This window comes from Notechis scutatus, chromosome 2, assembly GCF_049901735.1.
Source record: "Notechis scutatus isolate UNSWTSFEM ecotype Mainland chromosome 2, rNotScu1.2, whole genome shotgun sequence".
NCBI lineage: Eukaryota > Metazoa > Chordata > Lepidosauria > Squamata > Elapidae > Notechis > Notechis scutatus.
Genome location: NC_142010.1, coordinates 63,176,198 through 63,196,356, shown reverse-complemented (window position 1 = coordinate 63,196,356; position 20,159 = coordinate 63,176,198). Strand labels below are relative to the sequence as shown.

At 40.3% G+C, this 20,159-nt stretch overlaps 1 protein-coding gene across 1 annotated transcript in view; it reads left to right on the top strand.

Moving 5' to 3' along the window:
* Positions 1–20,159, top strand: part of TWF2 (twinfilin actin binding protein 2) — a 63,755-nt gene that overhangs the window by 11,447 nt on the left and 32,149 nt on the right. The window contains exon 2 of the mRNA XM_026683548.2: positions 2,907–2,984. Coding sequence (XP_026539333.1) covers positions 2,907–2,984 — 78 coding nt within the window. The remainder of the gene's footprint in view (positions 1–2,906; positions 2,985–20,159) is intronic.

Genomic DNA, 20,159 nt, shown 5'->3' with positions numbered 1-20,159 from the left:
TGAGGGCTTGAAGTGGGGGGAAAATGTTTACTAAACCTGCAATTGGCCCTAAAATCAACACTGTGGTATCCTTTTTTCTTTTTTTTTTACAGCTGTCTTTTGAATTCCCTTTTTTACCTTGAATTTCCTTTGCTTGATTTTGTGACATCAAGTGGTATTTTTACTCCTAAGCAACCACAGGGATAGATTTTCTCCATGACAATCTGTCCCTAACCTGGACATTCAGGTCTTCCCACAGCGCATTCGTCACAACTGAACTTTAGTTCCCCTACCTTGCCGCTCATCGTCCTCTGTCCTTCTACCTTTCCCAACATTAGAGCCTTCTTCAGAGAGCAACATCTTCCTCTAGGACAGGGGTGTCCAACCTTGGTAACGTTAAGCCTGGAGGACTTCAACTCCCAGAATTCCCCAGCCAGCAAAGCTGGCTGGGGAATTCTGGGAGTTGAAGTCCTCCAGGCTTAACGTTACCAAGGTTGGACACCCCTGCTCTAGGATGTATATAGAAATGCACCGATCCAGAGATTGGCATCTTGGGAATATTGGCTTTCATTAACAATACAAATGCATTGGCTGATTTATTAAATAGCATGTACCTCAGCGCTGATGGATTGGGACTTGAAAAGCTACTGGTACATTCTAAGAGCCAATACCTGAAGTACAGCTAAGTCCTCGACTTACAACGGTTTGTTTAGTGACCGTTCGGAGTTACAACAGCGCTGAAAAAAGTGATTTGTGACCATTTTTTCACACTTATGACCATTGCGGCACCCCCATGGTCACATGATTTACATTTGGATGCTTGGCAACTGGTTCACATTTATGAAGGTCACAGGGTCAGGTGATCCCCTTTTGCGACCTTCTGACGAGCAAAATCAACGGAGAAGCCAGAGTCACACAACAACCTGATTTACTAATTTAACAATTTTAGTGATTCGCTTAACAACTGAGGCAAGAAAAGTTGTAAAATGGGGCAAAACTCACTTAACAAAGTTCTCGTTTGACAACCTAAATTTTGGGCTCAGTTGTGGTTATAAGTTGAGGACCACCTGTACTTTTGGGCTTCATAAAACTAGGTGAACGTGATGGTTCTAAGGTCTCTCCAGCCTTTTCCTCCCTGTTCTGTGTTTCAGAACTCACTTTAACCAATGTAAGTATGTATTTGTGTGCCTGCTGAAAGCCAGACTGATGCATGATGACAGATGTCTTGGATGGCTCTGTTTGCAGTTTCCTGGTTATATGGAAGCATCGTAAAGATGGGTCTTGAGATGAAATAATTTTCCTTGCAGCACATCTGTGCCTTAGCACATGCGTTTGATGTGCTCTCTGATGCCAATGGGAGGAAATGCAGTGGAACAGATCCTGCTTTGGTGTGGATTGATCCTGAGATGCGCTTAGTGCAGTGGTGGGATTAAAAAATTTTTACTACAGGTTCTATGGGCGTGACTTGGTGGGTGTGGCAGGGGAAGGATATTGTGAAATCTCCAGTCAGAGGTGGTATTTGCCGGTTCTCCCAACTGCTCAAAATGTCCGCTACCGGTTCTCCAGAACTGGTCAGAACTTGCTGAATACCACCTCTGGCTTAATGAGTTCTCCAGAGCAGCTGTTTGCTAACCATGACACTGTAATTGCTTCCTTTTCTAAAGTAGAGAAACTGGGTGTTTTCTGGGGCTGAGGACTACCCGTATAGTTTGAGATCCTATTTCCAGTGTATGGCTACAGAACAGATGTTTTAAATAATGATTTTCTGCACAGTAGTGTTATGGTATTTTGGGGAACAGGATTATACTAAAAATAATGGAAAGGTGAGAATAATTCTGACAGGCAGGCCATAAATCACTGTATTTATTACTGTAGTTTTAATTACAAAATGAAACCAATCATTGGTGATATTGTACTTTCCCTATTACGGCATTTGGGCTCTCAGTGAAACGAGATCAATGCGTGTCAACTTCTGACTCATCTGGACATGCCAATCTTCAGTGAAATGTATTCAGAACATTTGGGGGAATTACATCATCCCCAAGCAAAGTGATCAAATCCATATGTATTTAATTATTTGTATGAAGGGTAATGCTATCTGCTGTCTTCAGTAACTGCAGTACTAGTTATTGATTTTGTGGAAATTGGGTGCTTTGTTGTTGTTTAAATTTGGCAGCAGTGGAAACCTTACCAGCTACCATACTTTCAAGGTCATAAAAACTATCCTTGAAGGATCCACATCAGAAAGCCAGAAGACAAATGCCAGAGTCGCTCCAGTTCTGATTCCTATGTAAATATTTTTCCTCAGGAACCTGCCCAGCCGATGTTAATATGTGCACAAGATATATGTATCCAGTCGACACACTGTATAACTGAAAGATGGTTTTATTTTTTGTTTTTGTTATAAAAATAAAAAACTTTTTATTAAAAAAAAAGGAACCTGCCCAGCCTGGGATGGAGGGATGTCAAAGGCAAAATATATCTGTCACAGGAGTAAAATCAGAGGGGTTTTTCCTGCCCATCTTCATCCCATTTTCCAGCCGTTCTCTCAGCCTGTCTGGTCTGCACAGCAGGATATGCTGTACATTTAATAAACTGTCACTTGAGCCCACCTTACATTTTGAAGCCAACGGATTGCTAAATTTGGGATATTATGTTTGCCCCAGCCAAGTGTCAAGTTCTCTGGATCACATGCGCTTCCAGCTGGTATTTAACTCTGAAACCTCTGTGAAAGTGAAATGCATACTACTCCAGACAGCCTTGATCAGAACTAGAAATCTGCTCCTTTTTTCTCTCATTGTACTAGTCTTTTACTTTCGGGTGTCTCTCAGGTCTTCCCCCTCTTTTTTGCTGTTTCCTTTATCGTGTCAGAGAGTGGAATAACTTTGGGATTCAAATTCTGATCAGCATGTTTCTGATTCTTTTAGCCACTACGGAATTAAAGGACTTTTTTGCAAAGGCTCGGAATGGTTCAATCCGTCTTATCAAAATCGTAATTGAGGATGGTAAGTTTTCATTTCCTTGACATTTTCAACCAGTTTGTTTAACCTGTTCTGCACCTTCCCAGCACCAATTTTTACAGAGTACAGTGGTGGGCATTGTGCATTCAACCTATCGGTGAGCAATTCTGGTGAAAGCTGCTATAATATAATTACTCAGGAGTCAGGGCCAACAACTGTGACTTCAGGTGACAAGTGTGGTATCAACACAGCTGTACATTTAAAGAAGCAAATAGTATTATTAGTTGTTCCTCCCCTTGGCTTCTTTTCCAACAATTCTCCTTGATGTACATAGTGCATTCATGTTTTCAATAATTATTCCCATGAGTATCCTGGGCAAAATAAACAGAAACTAAGTAGCTAAAATAAAGGGGTTGTTGACTGGCCAAGACATGAAGACTTGTTTTCTAATGTGATGGTTTTTCAGGAAGGCAGTTCTGTCCCAGACGTCAGTTTTAAATTACCTTCAAAGTATAGGTCTTTTGGTGCAAAGTTCAATAAGAACTCCAGCACGGGTATGTCAGCATTGCAACTATATTACATAGTTATAATATTGTCCAAGAGTGGATCCTGTTCAATTCAGTATGCTTAAACCAGATTAGCAGATATAGGAATGTTCAAGCTTATGAAATGATTTTGTTTGTTTTTATCTGTTTAGATTCCCCCCGTTAACTCCTTCTAGCAAAAGCCTATGGATTACATTGAGCCCTCAATATCCCTTTAGTAGAGGAATGGACAAACCCAACATTTGGAGGTTGATGTTTGGGTTGGAATGGCACTATGTTTTAAGGGGCAGAATTGCTATCTGAAGCCTTGTAGGCACTTTACACTTTAAAAATTTCCAAGTTCTAAATCCTTAGGGTTTCCCCTAATTGAGATCATAATTCTGCAAAGGTGATAACACACCTTTCACTCCTTAAAACTCACTTCTGTTCCTCATAACCCCAGAACTAGGCCCTGCCTACTCTGAGGATCTTCTGAAGTTACTGGTTATGTCACCTGTATCTCCTATCTTGGGCTCAAAGTTAAAATGGAAAGAAAACGGCCCATCTGATGATCTGAGCTAAGCCCCGCTGAACAAAGAGAACCCATATAGTGTAGAAAAAAACACTGATCTGTCTAAAAATGATTATTTAGTAATAGCTATTATGCTTTGAATGTTGGCTCTTTAATATTGGGTTGCCAAATGTAATCAAGTAGGGGGAAAAAGTAAGGGCAGTGTTTCTCAACCTTGCCAACTTTAAGAGGGATGGACTACAATTCCCAGATTTCCCTAGCCAGCATGCTAGGTAGCCAAGTTCTTAAGTTGCTAAGGCTGAAAAACACTTGCTTGTTTTATGTTTAGGAAAAATGTTGTACCCGAAGGAGCCTCCATTCATGTTACAGCCCCTCCCAATTTGAAAAATCCAAACATAAAATTTTCTCCATGAGAACTAGACTCTTTGTTTTTCCAAATTGTTTATATTCTTGTTTACGGGAGATCAGTTACATCCTGATGGAATGCCTTCCCCATATCATCTTTCAAGTGTTCGTCCTTCCCTCTGCCCTGATGTGTTTATTCTGTTGCAGTGGATAGATAATGAGTCAGGAAGATAAACATTTATTCATGACAATAGGCTACCCTAATATTTTTCAAGTAGGAGTCTAGATCTGTGTACGCTAGAACTCTTTATTATTTAAATTGCTTGGACATTATGTCACTCGCATTAGATTCCTATGTAAATTTCACTACAGGTAGTCCTTGACTTATGACAACAATTAAGCCCAGATTTATGGTTGTAAGTCATGATGATCATTAAGCAAAGTGCCCAGGTGATCACCTCATTTAATGATCACCACCCTGCTCTCTCCATTGCGGTCATTAAGCAGACCACAAGGTGCCTTGGGGTTGGCAGGCTCGGTGCAGGCTGTATTGCAGCACTTCCCGAGCTTATATATGAGCTGCCTGGGTCTCCCAGGGTCTCCTCCACCCCCCCAGGTGCCTGCTTCCCACACCAAGCACCCGAATGTTTTTTATGCAACTGGAGGAGCAGTGCAGCAGTTCTAACTGAAGGTTAAGTCCCTTCATGCTGCACCGTTGTAATTTCAAATGGTCAGTAAACAAATGATTGTAAGTCAAGGATTACCTGTACTCTATATTTATCCTTTTGATTTGCCTCTCTCTATACATAGACACACCCATTAGATTCATGGTTCCCCCCATTTTTAAATTTAAATTCTTTTACATTTACACATTATTTGGCAGTTTATTGGGAGACAAATCCTTATACATTTTTAGGTTATTTCCAATATGCATGTTATTGTATGCAGTTCTACCTATAGAACTGCAATTTACTTTTGCAAGTTATTTTAATATGTATTTTTGTATGTTACTTTAATTAATGTTCTTAGTGTTTGTATATCCTTCCCTAATACATATTGTAAGGCATGATATCAAAAGGTCATTATGTTTCAGTTTACCCATGAATTCAAGAAAGACAGATTAAATCAGTCCCCAGTTTCTTTTCCACCCCTACTATAAACCTCTTTGAGTTTCCCCATTGGCTTAGGAATGATGGCAAGTTGGCAGTTGATTCAGAGTGGAAGTATTTCAGATCTTTCTCCACTTAGCTTACCAGCCCTCCAAAAAATAGGCAAAGTCTCACATTCCTTCATGGAACATGATTTTACAAAGAGTACAGGAGAACTTTCATCCACTACTAAATAGGGACAATTTAGGGAGTGCTTCAGTTGCATACTCTTTAGAAGGTTTAGGTCTTATCTAAAGCTCAGATGGAACATGACTTTCCCTTCCGTTCTATGTCACTGATGTGGTTGTCAGCTATTTAGAATGCGTAGATGCATTCTATGAATGCAACCTAGGAAGCTTCCTTAATCATCAGTGGATGAGGTATTTATATCTATGTGATGTGCCACTCTAAAACTTGAGGGTTTACAGGGTACTGACGTAAGAGGAATTTAAATCATGACTCTTTCTAATATCTATATTTGGCGAACAGATAGTATGAGGGTCAAAGGAGACAGAAGACATGGAAGAGAGGACAGGCCTCAGGAAGTGCTAGCCATAGCCAACTTAGAGTGAGCTCAGAAGCTAACCTGGGTTAGAACTTGTATAGCAACTGCCTGGAAATCCTTAGGTGAGATTAAGATGTTGAAAAAAATCCAAAAGAAGGCAATGTCAAACGGCAATAGAAAGAAAACTTATATCACCAAAAGTCAATTTGGACTTGAGGGGAACTTTACCATTTTTAAGGAGGACAGACACATAAGTCAAGAACTCTGTTTTAGAGATTCTTAATAATATGGAAGGAAGGTGCCCAAAAAAGTTGTTTAAGAAAGTTGCCAGTTGTTATAATTGAAAAGACTGGGAATAGTTTAAGGAATCTGCTGTTGCTATTGTAAGACAAATGCTACTTTAACATGAATTGTTTTAATGACTTTAAGAAAAGTATCTTAATTTGAAAGTATATGCAGCAATTGTGTTGTTTGGAGCTGATTCATGCTAACTTTCAAAGGAGTAGGAGAGTTTCAAACAACTTTCCCCATGTGGAATGGATGTTATGAAGATGCTTATGGGGTGTTCCAAGTTAATTGTGATGATTTATCAGTGTGACTTGTGTCTATGACTCCATGTCTTTTGTGCGTTTGGATGCATGGGGGTCTCATTTGTGGGGAGAACCTGGTAGCAGAGGCAGGGATCACCAAGAGCACCCCTTCCCTAAGTACTATTTTGATGTTTGGGAGATATTCTTTCATCCTTTGCTGTTGATGAAATCTGACATTTTTCCGTGCAAACTACACCCCATCCAATGGGCATTTATTGTTCTGACTTCAGGCTTCATCAAATGTAATTAATATCAAACTTGTTTCCAAAGCAAAATCTATTTTATTGCAATGCTGGGAATTGTTTTCATTCCCAGCCAGAACTAATCTTAAACAGTTCCCCAAGATAAGCACACACCTTTAAGTGCTGTGGAATGCTGCCAAAAACAAAAGTATCCAATTAATCATAACAGAAACCAACCGAAGTACCAGAAAAGCAACAACCAGAGTAGACAGAGCTTCAGGGAGGACTCGGAATCTAACAAACTACTTTGCTTCCTGCAAAGATTTCATAATTGAGTTCTGACTTTTATCCCTTATGGGAGGGGCAATCACCGCCCAGCCTTACTCTCAAGTCTCCCCTTCTGTTTCAGCTGCTCTCACTTTCTAGCAGCTCTGTGCGCACGCACACTGGGAACAGGCTCCCCGGGGTCCTCTGCTTCGCTGCTGCCAGACTCTGAAGGCTCCGAAGGCAGCCTCCCACTCCCAAGATGGTCCTGGCCCCATTCCTGCATCGGACGCAGAACCCTCGCCCAAGTCCTCTCCAGACTCCCTGACTAGTCCCCTTTCCTCCTCACTGTCTGATTCTGCCGCCATCTGCACTGGCTGCCGGCGAACCACAACATTTATTTTTATACTATACTTACAAGGATAGAAAAGTTTTCAATTTTGCTTTTGTTTTAATCAAAGCCATGACATATCTATACCAGAAGCTTTCTCTTTGCCATCATCAGCTTACATTTCCAAATCATCAATAAGGCACTTAAGAATTTAAATGTTTCTCAAGTCTCTGCTTTTTGTTTTGTTTTGATTGGATAGAAAGAATTCTACCAAAAAGGACAACTCCTGGCTCTAAGAATCATCAAAAATCCATCTGACGGGCATTAAAAATATGTCAGCTGACTCCTGTAAAGCACAGCAATAGGTCCAAAGTGATTTCCATCCTTGGCTGACAGAGAGTATTCAAGGAATTCAGAGTCATTTCAGCAGTTCCTGGAAATTGTATCAGTAACTAGAGCTGCTCCAGGAAAATAATTTCTGTGGAATGTACTTTTAGTAGCTATTAAGGGAAGTGGGGTTGGTTATAATAGTTTCCCAGCTTTCAGTTGGCTAAATTGGGTTTTTAAAACAGTGTTTGTGGAGTAGGGGGGCAGGGAGAGGGAGAGAGAACCCTTGGTTTAAATGACTTGTCTTGATAGGAGAGGTAGTTCTTTGAGGATTGTCTTCAAAGTCTGTCCATCCCTGTGTTTTAAATATATATATATATGCTAACTTTGTTCACTTTCATTCATTGCTTCTGACGATGTATAACATACCATTTCCACAAGAAAATACTAGTTGTGAGTGGAATCTTCAAAACAATACTTTCAGCAAGGGAAATTGACAGAAAAGAAGTTAAACGCAATCACAATTCAGTGAAAAAGCTACATTGCATTCAGTGAGAATGCAGTCATTCTCCTGTTAGTATCTTTTTCTGCTAGTCCTCCAAAGATGTAGGGCTATAAGTTCATTGCTATTTTTTTACAAGACAAGGAACAAGACAAGGAAAGACAGGTGACAAAAGTTACAATGAACAGTTACAGTGGTATCTTACAGTGGTAGCTGTGACCCATATGTCAATGTTTACTCTGATAGGTAAGAATGTTTACTCTGGTAGGTGAGAATCCCTAACAAACTTAGATTCAATGCTATAGCTGGTTTCATAAAGTAAGTTCCCCAAAATGCAGTGGGATCTCAATTAGCTATCACAGGAGTGCCCTCTAAGACATTCTGAAAAGTGTTTAAATTTTCTTCTTTAGCCCTATCTTTCTTCACTTTTGTTAACATATTGGCTGTGTGTGTGTGTGTGTGTGTGTATGAATATATGAATATGAATCTGAATAAAGAAACTAGTTATATGTATCTTCTTCTGACAGCAGATTGTTAAATGGATAAATGTGCCCTCAGAAGCATCTCTTCTAAACAAGAGCAAAAATTGGCAAGACAATTGTTACATAAATTGTTTCCTTTTTTTGTTTTTTAAAATCTTTTGGAAGTTTGTTTCTAATTAAATTGTCATTTGTCCAAAGTATTTTCTTTTGTTTTAGAGAGATTCTTGTCCCCAAGTTATAATTACTTCTGAAGAAAATTTTCAGATTTAAAAAAAACAAACATAAAATTGAATTTTTAGACAATTGAAAAAGTTCAAATATCAGATGCATCTAAATAATTGGGATTAAAATAATATTGCCTGCAGCACTACAGGCCACTTCTGCCTGCCTGCCAGCTGCCTGCAATTTGGCAGTTCAAATCTCACAAGGCTCAAGGCTGACTCAGCCTTCCCTCCTTCTGAGGTGGGTAAAACTGAGTACCCAGATTGTTGGGTCAGCAATGTGCTGATTCTGTAAACCACTTAGAGAGGGCTGTAAAGCACTGTAAAGCACTGTAACGCAATATATAAGTCTAAGTGCTATTGCTATCACCATCTGTAGGTGTCTTTGTTGAAAAAGGGGGAGCTTGCAAGTTTTTGGGTTTCCAGACATGGTCAGCCAAGCAATAAAACAAGCTTTCTCTAAATGTTGAGACATATTATATGGAATCTGCAAGGAGATGGTAGGTTTATCCTGAGACCAGTGCACTCTCTTCCAAAGCTTTGCACATTCTCTAACATTCTCCAACAATCATAGAAGCTAAATGGTTTTATAGGAATAGTTATCCCAGATCTAATGTATGTGGAAGGTGGGTGGTCTGCAATTTTTTAGTATGGCCCTATTTGTTCTTAAAGAGAAGCTAAATAACGAATGCCTGGAACAGAATACATGTTTTATTTATACCTATTATCTTGTAAGCAATTGACAAACCAAAATAAATAAAAATAAATAAAAACAAAAATAAACATCTCTAAGAGCATAAGTGGCCTAAATATGTACATTTCATGTGTAGTTATTTAATGCTTGACCATCATCACAGATAGAAAATGTAAGATAAACCCCCCCCCCCCCCCCCCCCCCCCCCCCCCCCCCCCCCCCCCCCCCCCCCCCCCCCCCCCCCCCCCCCCCCCCTTATGCAGCTCTAGGCCCGCCCCCCAACCTCTGGGCATTCATTCTACAATTAAACCCATTTTGTTGGTTCACTTTATAGCCAATATATTGTGGTCTAGGTGTTAGAAAAAGATATGGCTTTTTTGACTGGAAGGGAGAAGAATCACATTACTGAAATCAGACTTAAGTTTGCATCTCGGTATAGAATATCTGTCATATAGTTAGAAAAACTGGTGCTTGGCAGTTATATCCAAGTCCCTTCATTTTGGATCGTTTGAAGTTTCTTTTTTCCCCTCCATTATTTCAATAATATTAGTTATTTCACCTCTGTTTGGGGGGGGGGGAGGATTATTTCCTCTTCTCTAAGCCTCAAGGTTAAGGTGTGTCTATGGGTACAGAAACAATGTTTATCTATGGTTTAAAGATTACAAAGGCTTGTACCAAATTAAGCAAGAAGTAACTGTAATCTGTAGGCTGAAATGAGTCACCAGAGTCATCACTGATTGCAAGGACTTGGCTCAGGACTTAGATGGAGTTGGCTGCTCTCCATTCCTCAGACTGTTTAAACTATGAGAAATGGTGTGTGTTTTTTTTAAAGGAGAAAGGAGAGGGAAATTGAAGGACTTAGGGTTATACGGCTATCTTGTGGTGACAGTAGTGTCAGGAGAAAGCTGAGCTGGTTTTGAAAGGAGCTGTAAGACCATGTAACTAATATAATCCCTGTAGATAAGGACCCTAGAAGTTATCTAGAGCAGGGGTGTCAAAGCCCGGGGAGGGCAGATCTGGCCCACGGGGTGTTTAACTGTGGCCCGCGGGCCTGCCCTTCGTGGGCCTCTCCCGAGCTCCATTTTCACCGGCAAAGGATTGTAGGAGGTTGTCACAGCTGAAAATGGAGTTCGGGAGCCTGTTTTCTCTGGTAGAGCGCTCAGGCCACCACAGGTGCCCCAACACCAGTGACGTCAAGCTGACCACACCCATCCCGGCCCCTGAGGTGAACACAACGCTGATGTGGCCCTCAATGAAATTGAATTTTACACCCCTGATCTAGAGTGATAATAAAAGAGAGGCTAACAAATTCTGTAGAAAAGAACTTCCCTAGCCGAACAGTCCTGTTTCACAATTCTTTTTAATTCAACTATCGTAATTAATCTGGTCTGAATGAAGGGAGCAAGTGAGTTTGGATCTAACCTTCATTTACTTACCTCTTACTTGCCTGTTAGCATTCAATAGGAGTTCAATACATGAGGTTTTCTTCACAGTTCTCTTTTTTCATTTTGAAGAAGATTTGGAGTCTCTCTTCTATGCAGGAAGGAAGAGTTCATTTACATTCAAAACGAAGTATTTTTCCTCTTGGAAAAACAACAGCTGAACATCATCGCTCACTTGAGACAGCATTCTACCTCGTATGCTTGACTAGTAGCACACATGGCTCCAGCCATGGGTTTTGTGAAAGGGCAGGAGGGCTACACAGTAGCACTTGGCCTATGGGTGCCCTGTCCCTTTAAGACTTCTTTCTAGCCAACCTAACAACTGGTGGCTGTAAACTTTGAGCAGAGAGGTAGCTGTGAGTCTTGGTGTGGGAGGGGAAAGTGGTTTGTGTGGAAAACTAGAACAGCCTAAAGCAAATAGAAAAGTTATTGTTCTCCAGTAGAGAAAGTAGTGGAGGAACAGAAGTTGTAATATAATTGGAGAAGAGTGCTATAGTAAATAATGGGTACTAGCCTTTGAGTACTTTTGGATGTGTTGCCTAGAGGCCAGGTTGGGTTGGGTTGTCTTTATGGGGCCCATTTGGAGCCCATTAATCTGGGTATGTGTAAAAGAACCATGACAGGCTACAGGCTCACTTTACTCTGTTTACATTTAACAATAAACCTTAGTTTAGCACATCACTCTGGAGCTGGAACAATCCCATGTTAGACTTGGACTTCCAGAAGATAAGGAAGGACTTCCCAGGTAAGAAAGAAGACTCTGCAAATTCCTTAGGGGAAGAATTTTCTTGCCTTTATAAATTGCTTTTACTTGGTTCCAACAAGGAAGCTAAGCATGTTCACCCCTGGTAAAGAAATGGATTATAATATAGACCTTTAGGGAAAAGTCTAGTATGCATCCCAGAAATAGGAAGAACAAACAGGCTCTATATACAACAGTGGTGGAACTGTACATCAAAGAAACTTTACTAGACCAGGATAGTCTATGTACAAACTAGAGATTTTGTTGTTTAGTATCTGTGCTGTGACTTGGGAGTCTCTGTGATGTATAGGAAATTGGACCATTCTGCTGATTAAGGCCATTCCCTGATGGATCACATTTACCTGGGTGGAATGGGCATCTCTTTAATTTTTATATAATGATGGCTGAGCATACAGCATCCTTGTCAGTTGGAGAAGAGCTGTAAGGAAACACAAGCAATGCCTCTTCAGTGGGGTTTACTTAATTCATATGCCAAAAGGTAACATTTGTAGAGCTGAATCAAGAATAAGTTATAGGTAGAACTCTTTTAGCAAATGCAATTCAGATTGACAACTTGGTTATTAAGCTAAGCAGTCACTAAATGAAACTTGCTGGTTTTGCTATCTTATTTCAGCTTCCTTTGTTTTAGGAACCCGTGAAATTACAAATGTGAGGACTGGTTGCAAAATGATTTCTTCCATGCCTTTCATAACTGCAAACAGTCGCTAAGCAAGGCAGTCACTGAACAAGGACCACTTGTATAGAGAGCTGATTTACAAGTAATAAATGCAGCATGCTTCTTCCTCACCACGCAAGCTATATTGCAGGAGTTTCAAACTGCCGTCATGGCGGGGTCATGTGACGTATCGGGCCTTTTTTCCCCTTCGCTAAACCAGGCATGGGCATGGCCAGTGCTTGACACATCTGGCCTGTGGGCCAGGAGTTTGACACCCCTGCTATATTATAACACTAAAATCAAAAGGGCAAGAAACAAGCCTATGTTAAATTATAGTACTTTTCTGTCTGTGCTTCTGCTTTTCATAGGTCTCAACCACTTCTCTCAACTGATAATGATCAGAGCAATTTGAGTTTTGAAATTAAAAGCTAAGAAAGGTTGGTCCGGATCGGATGGAAAGCTCTTTGGGGTTGCAGGCCTACAGGATAGACTAAGAAAACCTTTGAGGGGAAGACAAACCACTTCCATGTAGCTGCCAAAGAAATTTTATGGACCGTTCTATAAAATCAGGAGGAGGACTTGGGACAGACCCAACTGCGCTTACAGTGGTACCAAGTAGCAATTAGTGGTCAATAAAGAGAAGCTAATAAATCATAACTTATATTAGGAAGAGTATTAGTGGCTGGAACCTAGGTGTTTATTTTGTTTCTGTGGCTATAATATCCCAGTAGAAAGAAGACTAAATGGAGACAAAATGACCTTTTTATTGAATTGTTGCCAAAAAAAAATTGCAAACTCTTGAATCACTAAGAAGAAACTTGAACTGTTATTTTCCCACAAACTCTTTTCATTTGACATTTGCAATGGATTATCAAAGAATGTGCCATTTCCCCTGCTTTAAAGTTTTTACAGGGTAGTTGCAGTATGCTGAGCATTGTTGTTTTAAGGTTTTGCCTCTTTGTTATATTTATTTTCTTGGGATGGTATTTTTGTTTAGAATTCTGTTCAAATGTAGTACTTATTAAAAGGCACAGAGTTGATCAATTTGGAGTAGAATAAAAATGTGTAAATAAAGAGAAAATCTTATTTTTGCAATCTTCTTAAACCAGGTTTTTTAAAGAGATGAGGACCACAAAGGATCCAATATCACATAATGTATCATCTTGACCCACGTCTTCCCTTCACATTTGCTATGCTTGTATATTCTGATTATTATTTTTCTGCATTGAACAGCAGGATTGGAAAACAACTACTTGGATTTAGAAGCACAAATCTTATGTTTGCAGAGCTTTAGTGTTGGAGCGCAATTGTTCTTTTACTGGTCATTCTGAGATTTGGCCATATTTGTAAACTGCCCAGAGTCACTTAGTAAGATAGGTGGCGTAGAAATTGGATGAATAGATTTTTTTTCTTTTGTTGACTCACTCCGCTATTACTTTAATGCTAATGGAAATAGGTCAGAATGTTAAGACTAGTTGCTTAGAAAAAAAAGTCATAATAGCTTACATAAAAAGTTTACACTTCATTGTCAGTATTACAGTATAATTCTTGTATTTATTTGGGAATTCATGTAACTTGCTGATTTCCAATCCTAAAGTGACATAAGTGACAGCTAACATATCTTTAGTAAATAGTGCACTCTGGTGAAGAATAGTTTCGAACAGTTCTGCGATCACCTTAGATCAGGGGTGTCAAACTCACATCGTCACTGCGGCATCACGTGACATATCAGGACTTCCCCCCCGCCCTTCGCTAAACCAGACGGGACCAGCACGTGAAGCATCTGGCCCACAGGCCACGAGTTTGACATCCCTGCCTTAGATTGTGCCCTTTCTGTGTGTTGTGTGACCACATAACTAGCTCATTGCTGGAAAAACATGAAGGAGAGACATCATAAGAGAATCTGAATGTGGGAATCTGGCTTCCAGAGGACTTAGCTGGGCTCAGACCTACCAAATGCAGCTTACCTAGATGCCTTCTTGTGATTATTAAGTGTCCTTCAGTTCTAAATAATTAACAGTTGCACATCAAGGGTAGGATAATAACATCTATGGATTTGCCCCAAAGGTTTGCTAGCAAAACAGAAAAGCAAGATGTCATAATTGTAAAGCACTCTAGATGCCCTTAGGGTTCTACGTCTGGCTCTTCACAGGGCACCTGCTTCATATTCTAATATTGGTGTTTTCCCTATTGATTTTTTCCTTCCATCTCCTTGCCACTCCCGGAAAGGAGGCCAGACAGAAAAATTACCTGAAGTGATTTGCATATAGGCGTGGGAAGAGGAGGGGCCCGACCCTTTGAAGCAGGCACCTGAGGCTACTTTGAAGAAGAAACTTGTCAGCACTTGAGATTCAAAGGATGGCTGGGTAGAAAAAGGAACAAAGGAAAAGAAGGGGCTGAAGGAAATGGGCAAAAGAGAAGAAACTAAAAAAAAAAAAAGAATAAGACAGGAGAGGAGCAAAGGTTGTAAAAAATAACCCTGACTGCCCTTGGGTCTCAATCAAACAGTAGTTTTCCTGTTGAGTTCTCAGATGAGGATCCTAAATAGCAAAGATCCAGGAGAGAATTATGTCTGGAGAAGCTACCAAGAAAAAGATGGCAAAGAGCCCCTTCAAAAGGAGTTCAATTGAATGGTTTGAGAGATGGATGTAAATAACAGGAAAAGCGGTAGAGGGAAAGTGGGATGGTTTTATCTTTACCTTGTTCATCTAAGATAGAAAAGGCGTAGATAAAGAATATAACAAGTTAGTAGTCTAAGGAGGTGAGCTCAAGTTAGGCTACAGCAGGGATTATTGAATATTGCTGCCAGATAAGGAAGAAGAATCCACAATGAAAGTGAATAAATGACTAAGCACTTCACTGTTCACTCAATAGGAAACCCAGTTTTTAACAATAAAGCTATTTCCATCCCAAACTCCCATAGCATACCCAATGTAGGTGTGCAAGCTAAGTAGGTATAGAGGAGCTTATATACAATATGTTCAAGAGGGGTGTGTGTGTGTGTGTGTGAGGGGGGGAGAGAGATGGTTTATGGTTTTTTTAAATATATAGCCCTACCTTGATTGGATTGGCTAATAAGGGGGAAATAATAAACTCAAGCCATCAATAATTTATTAGGTGATTTAATGAGATGTTATTATACTGTATAAGTCATAATTTAGGAGTTAGTGTTTTTATGGCTTATTTTAAACATGGGTAAAAGTAATGATGCCTTACATGATGTGTCAGCCTAGGTTAAGAGTCATCTCTTGAAATTACTTTCTTGCTGAATTGTTGTTTGCATTTCTCTGAATGCTTGATGCCCATCCAGGCCTATACATTTTGAAATAAACGTTGGGGAAAATGGAATCTAGAATGTGCACATTTTATAGTTTTAAAACTATAAAAAAAGATGTTGAGACTCTAGAAACTAGAGTACAGAGAAGAGCAACCAAGATAATTAGGGGACTGGAGGCTAAAACATACAATGAACGGTTGCAGGAACTGAGCATGGCTAGTCTAGTAAAGAGAAGGACCAGGGGAGACATGATGGCAGTGTTTCAATATTTGAGGGGCTGCCATAGAGAGGAAGAAGGGGTCAACCTATTTTCCAAAGAACCTGATGGCCAGACAAGGAGTAATGGATGGAAACTGATCAAGTGAAATTGAAACTGAAATTCAAACTAGAAATAAGGAGAAATTTTCTAACAATGAGAACCATCAACCCATGGTACAGCTTGCCTTGAGAAGTTGAGGGTGCTTCCTCACTGGACACCCATCTGTCAGAAATGGTATAGGGTCTCCTGCTTGAGCAGGGGTTGGACTAGAGGACCTACAAGGTCCCTTCCAGCAATATTATTCTATTCTATACGAAAAGGTCACAGAGGTCTAATTATACGAATTGTCAGAGATTAGACTGAGAAGCTTGAATACTATAGATTTATAGTAATACATTCATGTGGAAAACTGATTTCCACAGACATGTGCATGAAAAAGGTTTATATATCTCTACCACAGAAAGCCTGTTTGGTGTAGTGGTTAAGACATCAGGCTAGAAACTGGAGACAGTGAATTCTAGTTCTGCTTTAAATACACAACCAGCTGGGTAGGCTTGGACTAGTCACTTTCTCTCAGCCTAGGAAGGAGGCAACCAGGGGTGGGATGCTACCAGTTCTGCCCGGTTCTAAAGAACCGGTAGCTCTGAAGAGCAGCAGACACCGAACCGGTTCTGTATTTGCTGCTGTTTGGCCCACCCGCCCGCCTGGGCTCTTACCTGTCCTTTATTTCCTGCTTTTCCAACCTCAGCTGCTTTGCGTGGTACAGCTGAGGGTGAAAAAAAACAGGACAAAAGAGGCTTTTCAAATGCTGTGCACCTGCACACAGCGCTTTCCAGCTGACCGGGAGGCACAGCTTAAGGGTTTTGTACATGCATGCACATGCAAAACAAAATGACCGAACCGGTAGTAACACCGGTTGAATCCCACTCCTGGAGGCAAACCACTTCTGAAAAACCTTGCCAAGAAAACTACTGAGATTTGCCCAGGTACTCTCCAACAATCGTTTAAATGGAAGCGGGGGAAATCTATCACAGCCTTGAGAAAAGCTTGACTATAGTTTTGATAAGCATTGTAAGTAGCATGTTTTTTTCTTTAAAAAAAAGTGTCTATTTTGATTAAAGCACTTTTACTGCCAGTTGAACTCTTCATAGCCTTAGTTGGGGGGAAAAACCGAAGTATGCAGATAGAATTTATCTTGGCTTTGTTTTTGTTTGCCCCAGCTCATTACGTTCTTTGGGTTCTTTAGTTACAAGGGTGGTATTTGTTTTCGAATTCCTGCACTGCAGTGCAATGAAGTTGCTCCTAACGTGACTGTCAGATGAGACTTGAAACCAAGCCTTTCCGTTCTGAATATATGGTGCAACTTTCCTGGGTTTATCCTTTTCATACTGTAGGGGTATATGTTTGATCGTTCTGATGCAATGGACAGCTTTATGGAGTTGACACCACTGTCAGCTGCTGGTCAGAGAGAGAGAGAGAGAGCGCCTGCCAGCATCCCAGCAAAATGGTCAGTGGAGCAGGTCTGACTGAATCCACAAGGGAGAAATAGAGTAGGCAGAGAAAGCTCTATATTAACACTAAGGATGCTTTAAATGTGTTTTTCAATTTGGCAACTTTTAAAATGAATGGGCCGTACATCTTAAAGTTGCCAAAATAGGAAAAACACTGATTTAAAGCAACTTCAGGTATGGTCTGGAAGTCAGAAGGAAATGAAGTTACCGGGGCAGAAAATGAAGTTATCAGGATCTGGTGGTGCCACAATTAGATGAAAGTGAGGAAAAGTTCTCAGAGTAATGTCCAATTACAGAGTAATTTTCCACTTTGTGAAACTCTGGGAGGGAGAAAAATGCTTAGAAAAAGAACAAGAGGTTTTACTATAAATAAAGAAGTCAAAGGGCCAAGGTGCACCAAGGTTCCTGAGAAGGGCTAGTAGTCATCCATACATCGTGAGTCAAGTAAGAAAAAGAAAAGTGCCGTGGGAGTTAATCTGGCAAGCTCTTTGACCTTCTGGACTTTGTTTTCATTTTCTGTATATTAGGAAGAAATGGGAAAATCAGTTATCAAAAGATCTGGTGCCTCCTAAAGCATGCTACTCAATCGTGTCATCTTAGAAAACTCTGTAAACAGATGATGGCAACTGAGACCAATATTGCTCAGTCATATAAAATGGTTGCCAAGTGGTACCTGGCAGAATTATGGCTAAAACATTCAAACTAAGAGCTAGTATTTTTATTTCAGAATAATCACATGGAACACCCCAACTGGGTGTAGCTATACTTCCTATAGAAATGTAGAAACAGGTATACCCTCCCTTCAAAAATAATATTAAGGCTACTTATATTAAATAATTCTGCTGGACAAAATCAGCCCTTGCATTGGGTAAAACTGGTCCTTCAAGAAACTCCCTGCCCTGTGCTTCAATGGTAGATGTTTGAGCCAGAAGATTAGGCAGACTCTGCTGTTGATATAGGTTTTTTTCTGATTGAAATGTACTCTTTATCTTGGGCATCATGAGTCATTGTTTATAACTATCGTTTTAATTCATGTATGCTGCCTAGAGTCACTACTTTTGTGAGATGAGGAGCCAGGTTAAATAAATAAATGTTCATTCTGGTGGTGATCCCTTTGTAGCATTCAAAAAAGTGTGTGTGCTCTCTTGCTAATATGTGTAAGATGTGACCCAGAATGATAAAACTTCTTTTTTTTTTTGTAGCCTATTGGGATTGCCAGATGATGACATTTTTTCTTCCTTAAATAGCTTATCATGTTTTTGATCTTTCATGCAAACCAAGGATGGTTCTGCTCCGTAGAATCTGCTCGTAAAGGATCTGTATTTATTTTTTTAATGGTCCAAAGAACTTCTTGAAGCACTACAACTCTAATACGCATTAGTGTTCTCCGAAAAGCACAGCAATGATGAGGTGGGGGTTGGTTTTATTTTGAAACCCTCAGTCTTCCAGTCATACAATTTGGGGAAGGAGGAAGACACGTATTCTTTTCCTTTATCCCAAAGGTGTTTTTCCCCCCCCCAAGAAGCAACTGGGCTTTCTGGTTTTTCTTTGAAGATGTTTCGCTTCTCATCCAAGAAGCTTATTAGAGCTGAAGAAGCTTCTTGGATGAGAAGCGAAACATCTTCAAAGAAAAACCAGAAAGTCCACTTGCCTCTTGAGGGGAAAAAGAACCTTTGGGACAACCATGACCTGGATGGCTGAGAATCTCCATAGACTTTCTTGTCCTTTAGACCAGAGGTCTCCAACCTTGGCAACTTTAAGACTTGTGGACTTCAATTCCCAGAATTCTCCAGCCAGCAGAGCTGGCTGGAGAATTCTGGGAATTGAAGTCCACAAGTCTTAAAGTTGCCAAGGTTGGAGACCTCTGCTTTAGACTGTTCTTCACACATGTAAGAACCAACTGAGGAGGAGAGCTGCTGGGTTCTATCAAGAGCAGAGGCAGAATCTATTCTAAGGCAAAAGCCAACCATGGTGTCATCATGTTGACTTAGCAGCTTTAGGGAGAAGTCCATATTTTCACGAGAGCGCAGCCTGAACATTGAAGTCTCAGGACTCATGGGGCTAAAGCTGTTGGGAGAGTAATGACAGATTGTTTTATAGTCATTCCCTTAACGTCTATCTCATTAAGTACATTGTACTGGTGTCCTCTTGGCCGACCTCATTCTTTTTTCATTAACATGCACATTAAAGTTTTATGCCAAGAAAACTGGCAGTAAGTTTGACTAACAAACCCTGCTCTGTTCCCAACCAGTCAAACATCAAAGCAAGAATCAAAATTAAATCAGAACATTAACAGTAAAAAAATAACACACACACACACACACACACACTATGCTGCCTATGATCGTAATAAAGATTGGATTGTTTTGATCCATGCATACACAACATAAACACGGTCTGATTATCTTGTGAAATGCAGGAAAAGTGGGTTTAACATCTCTCTACAGGAAACACATTTCAAAATCTGGGGGCTACCACAGAGAATGAAACCCACAGTCCTAACAAGAAACAAGAATTGTTCCCCATTGTCTCGGGGTCTGTAGTGCTCCAGCCTTTACTCAGAATAAAGAGAGATGATCTGTTTCCCTATAAATATTGTTTACTCCCATCATCCTTCACCACTAAATAAATTGTCTATGGCAGATGGGAGGATGGCTTCAGGTTCT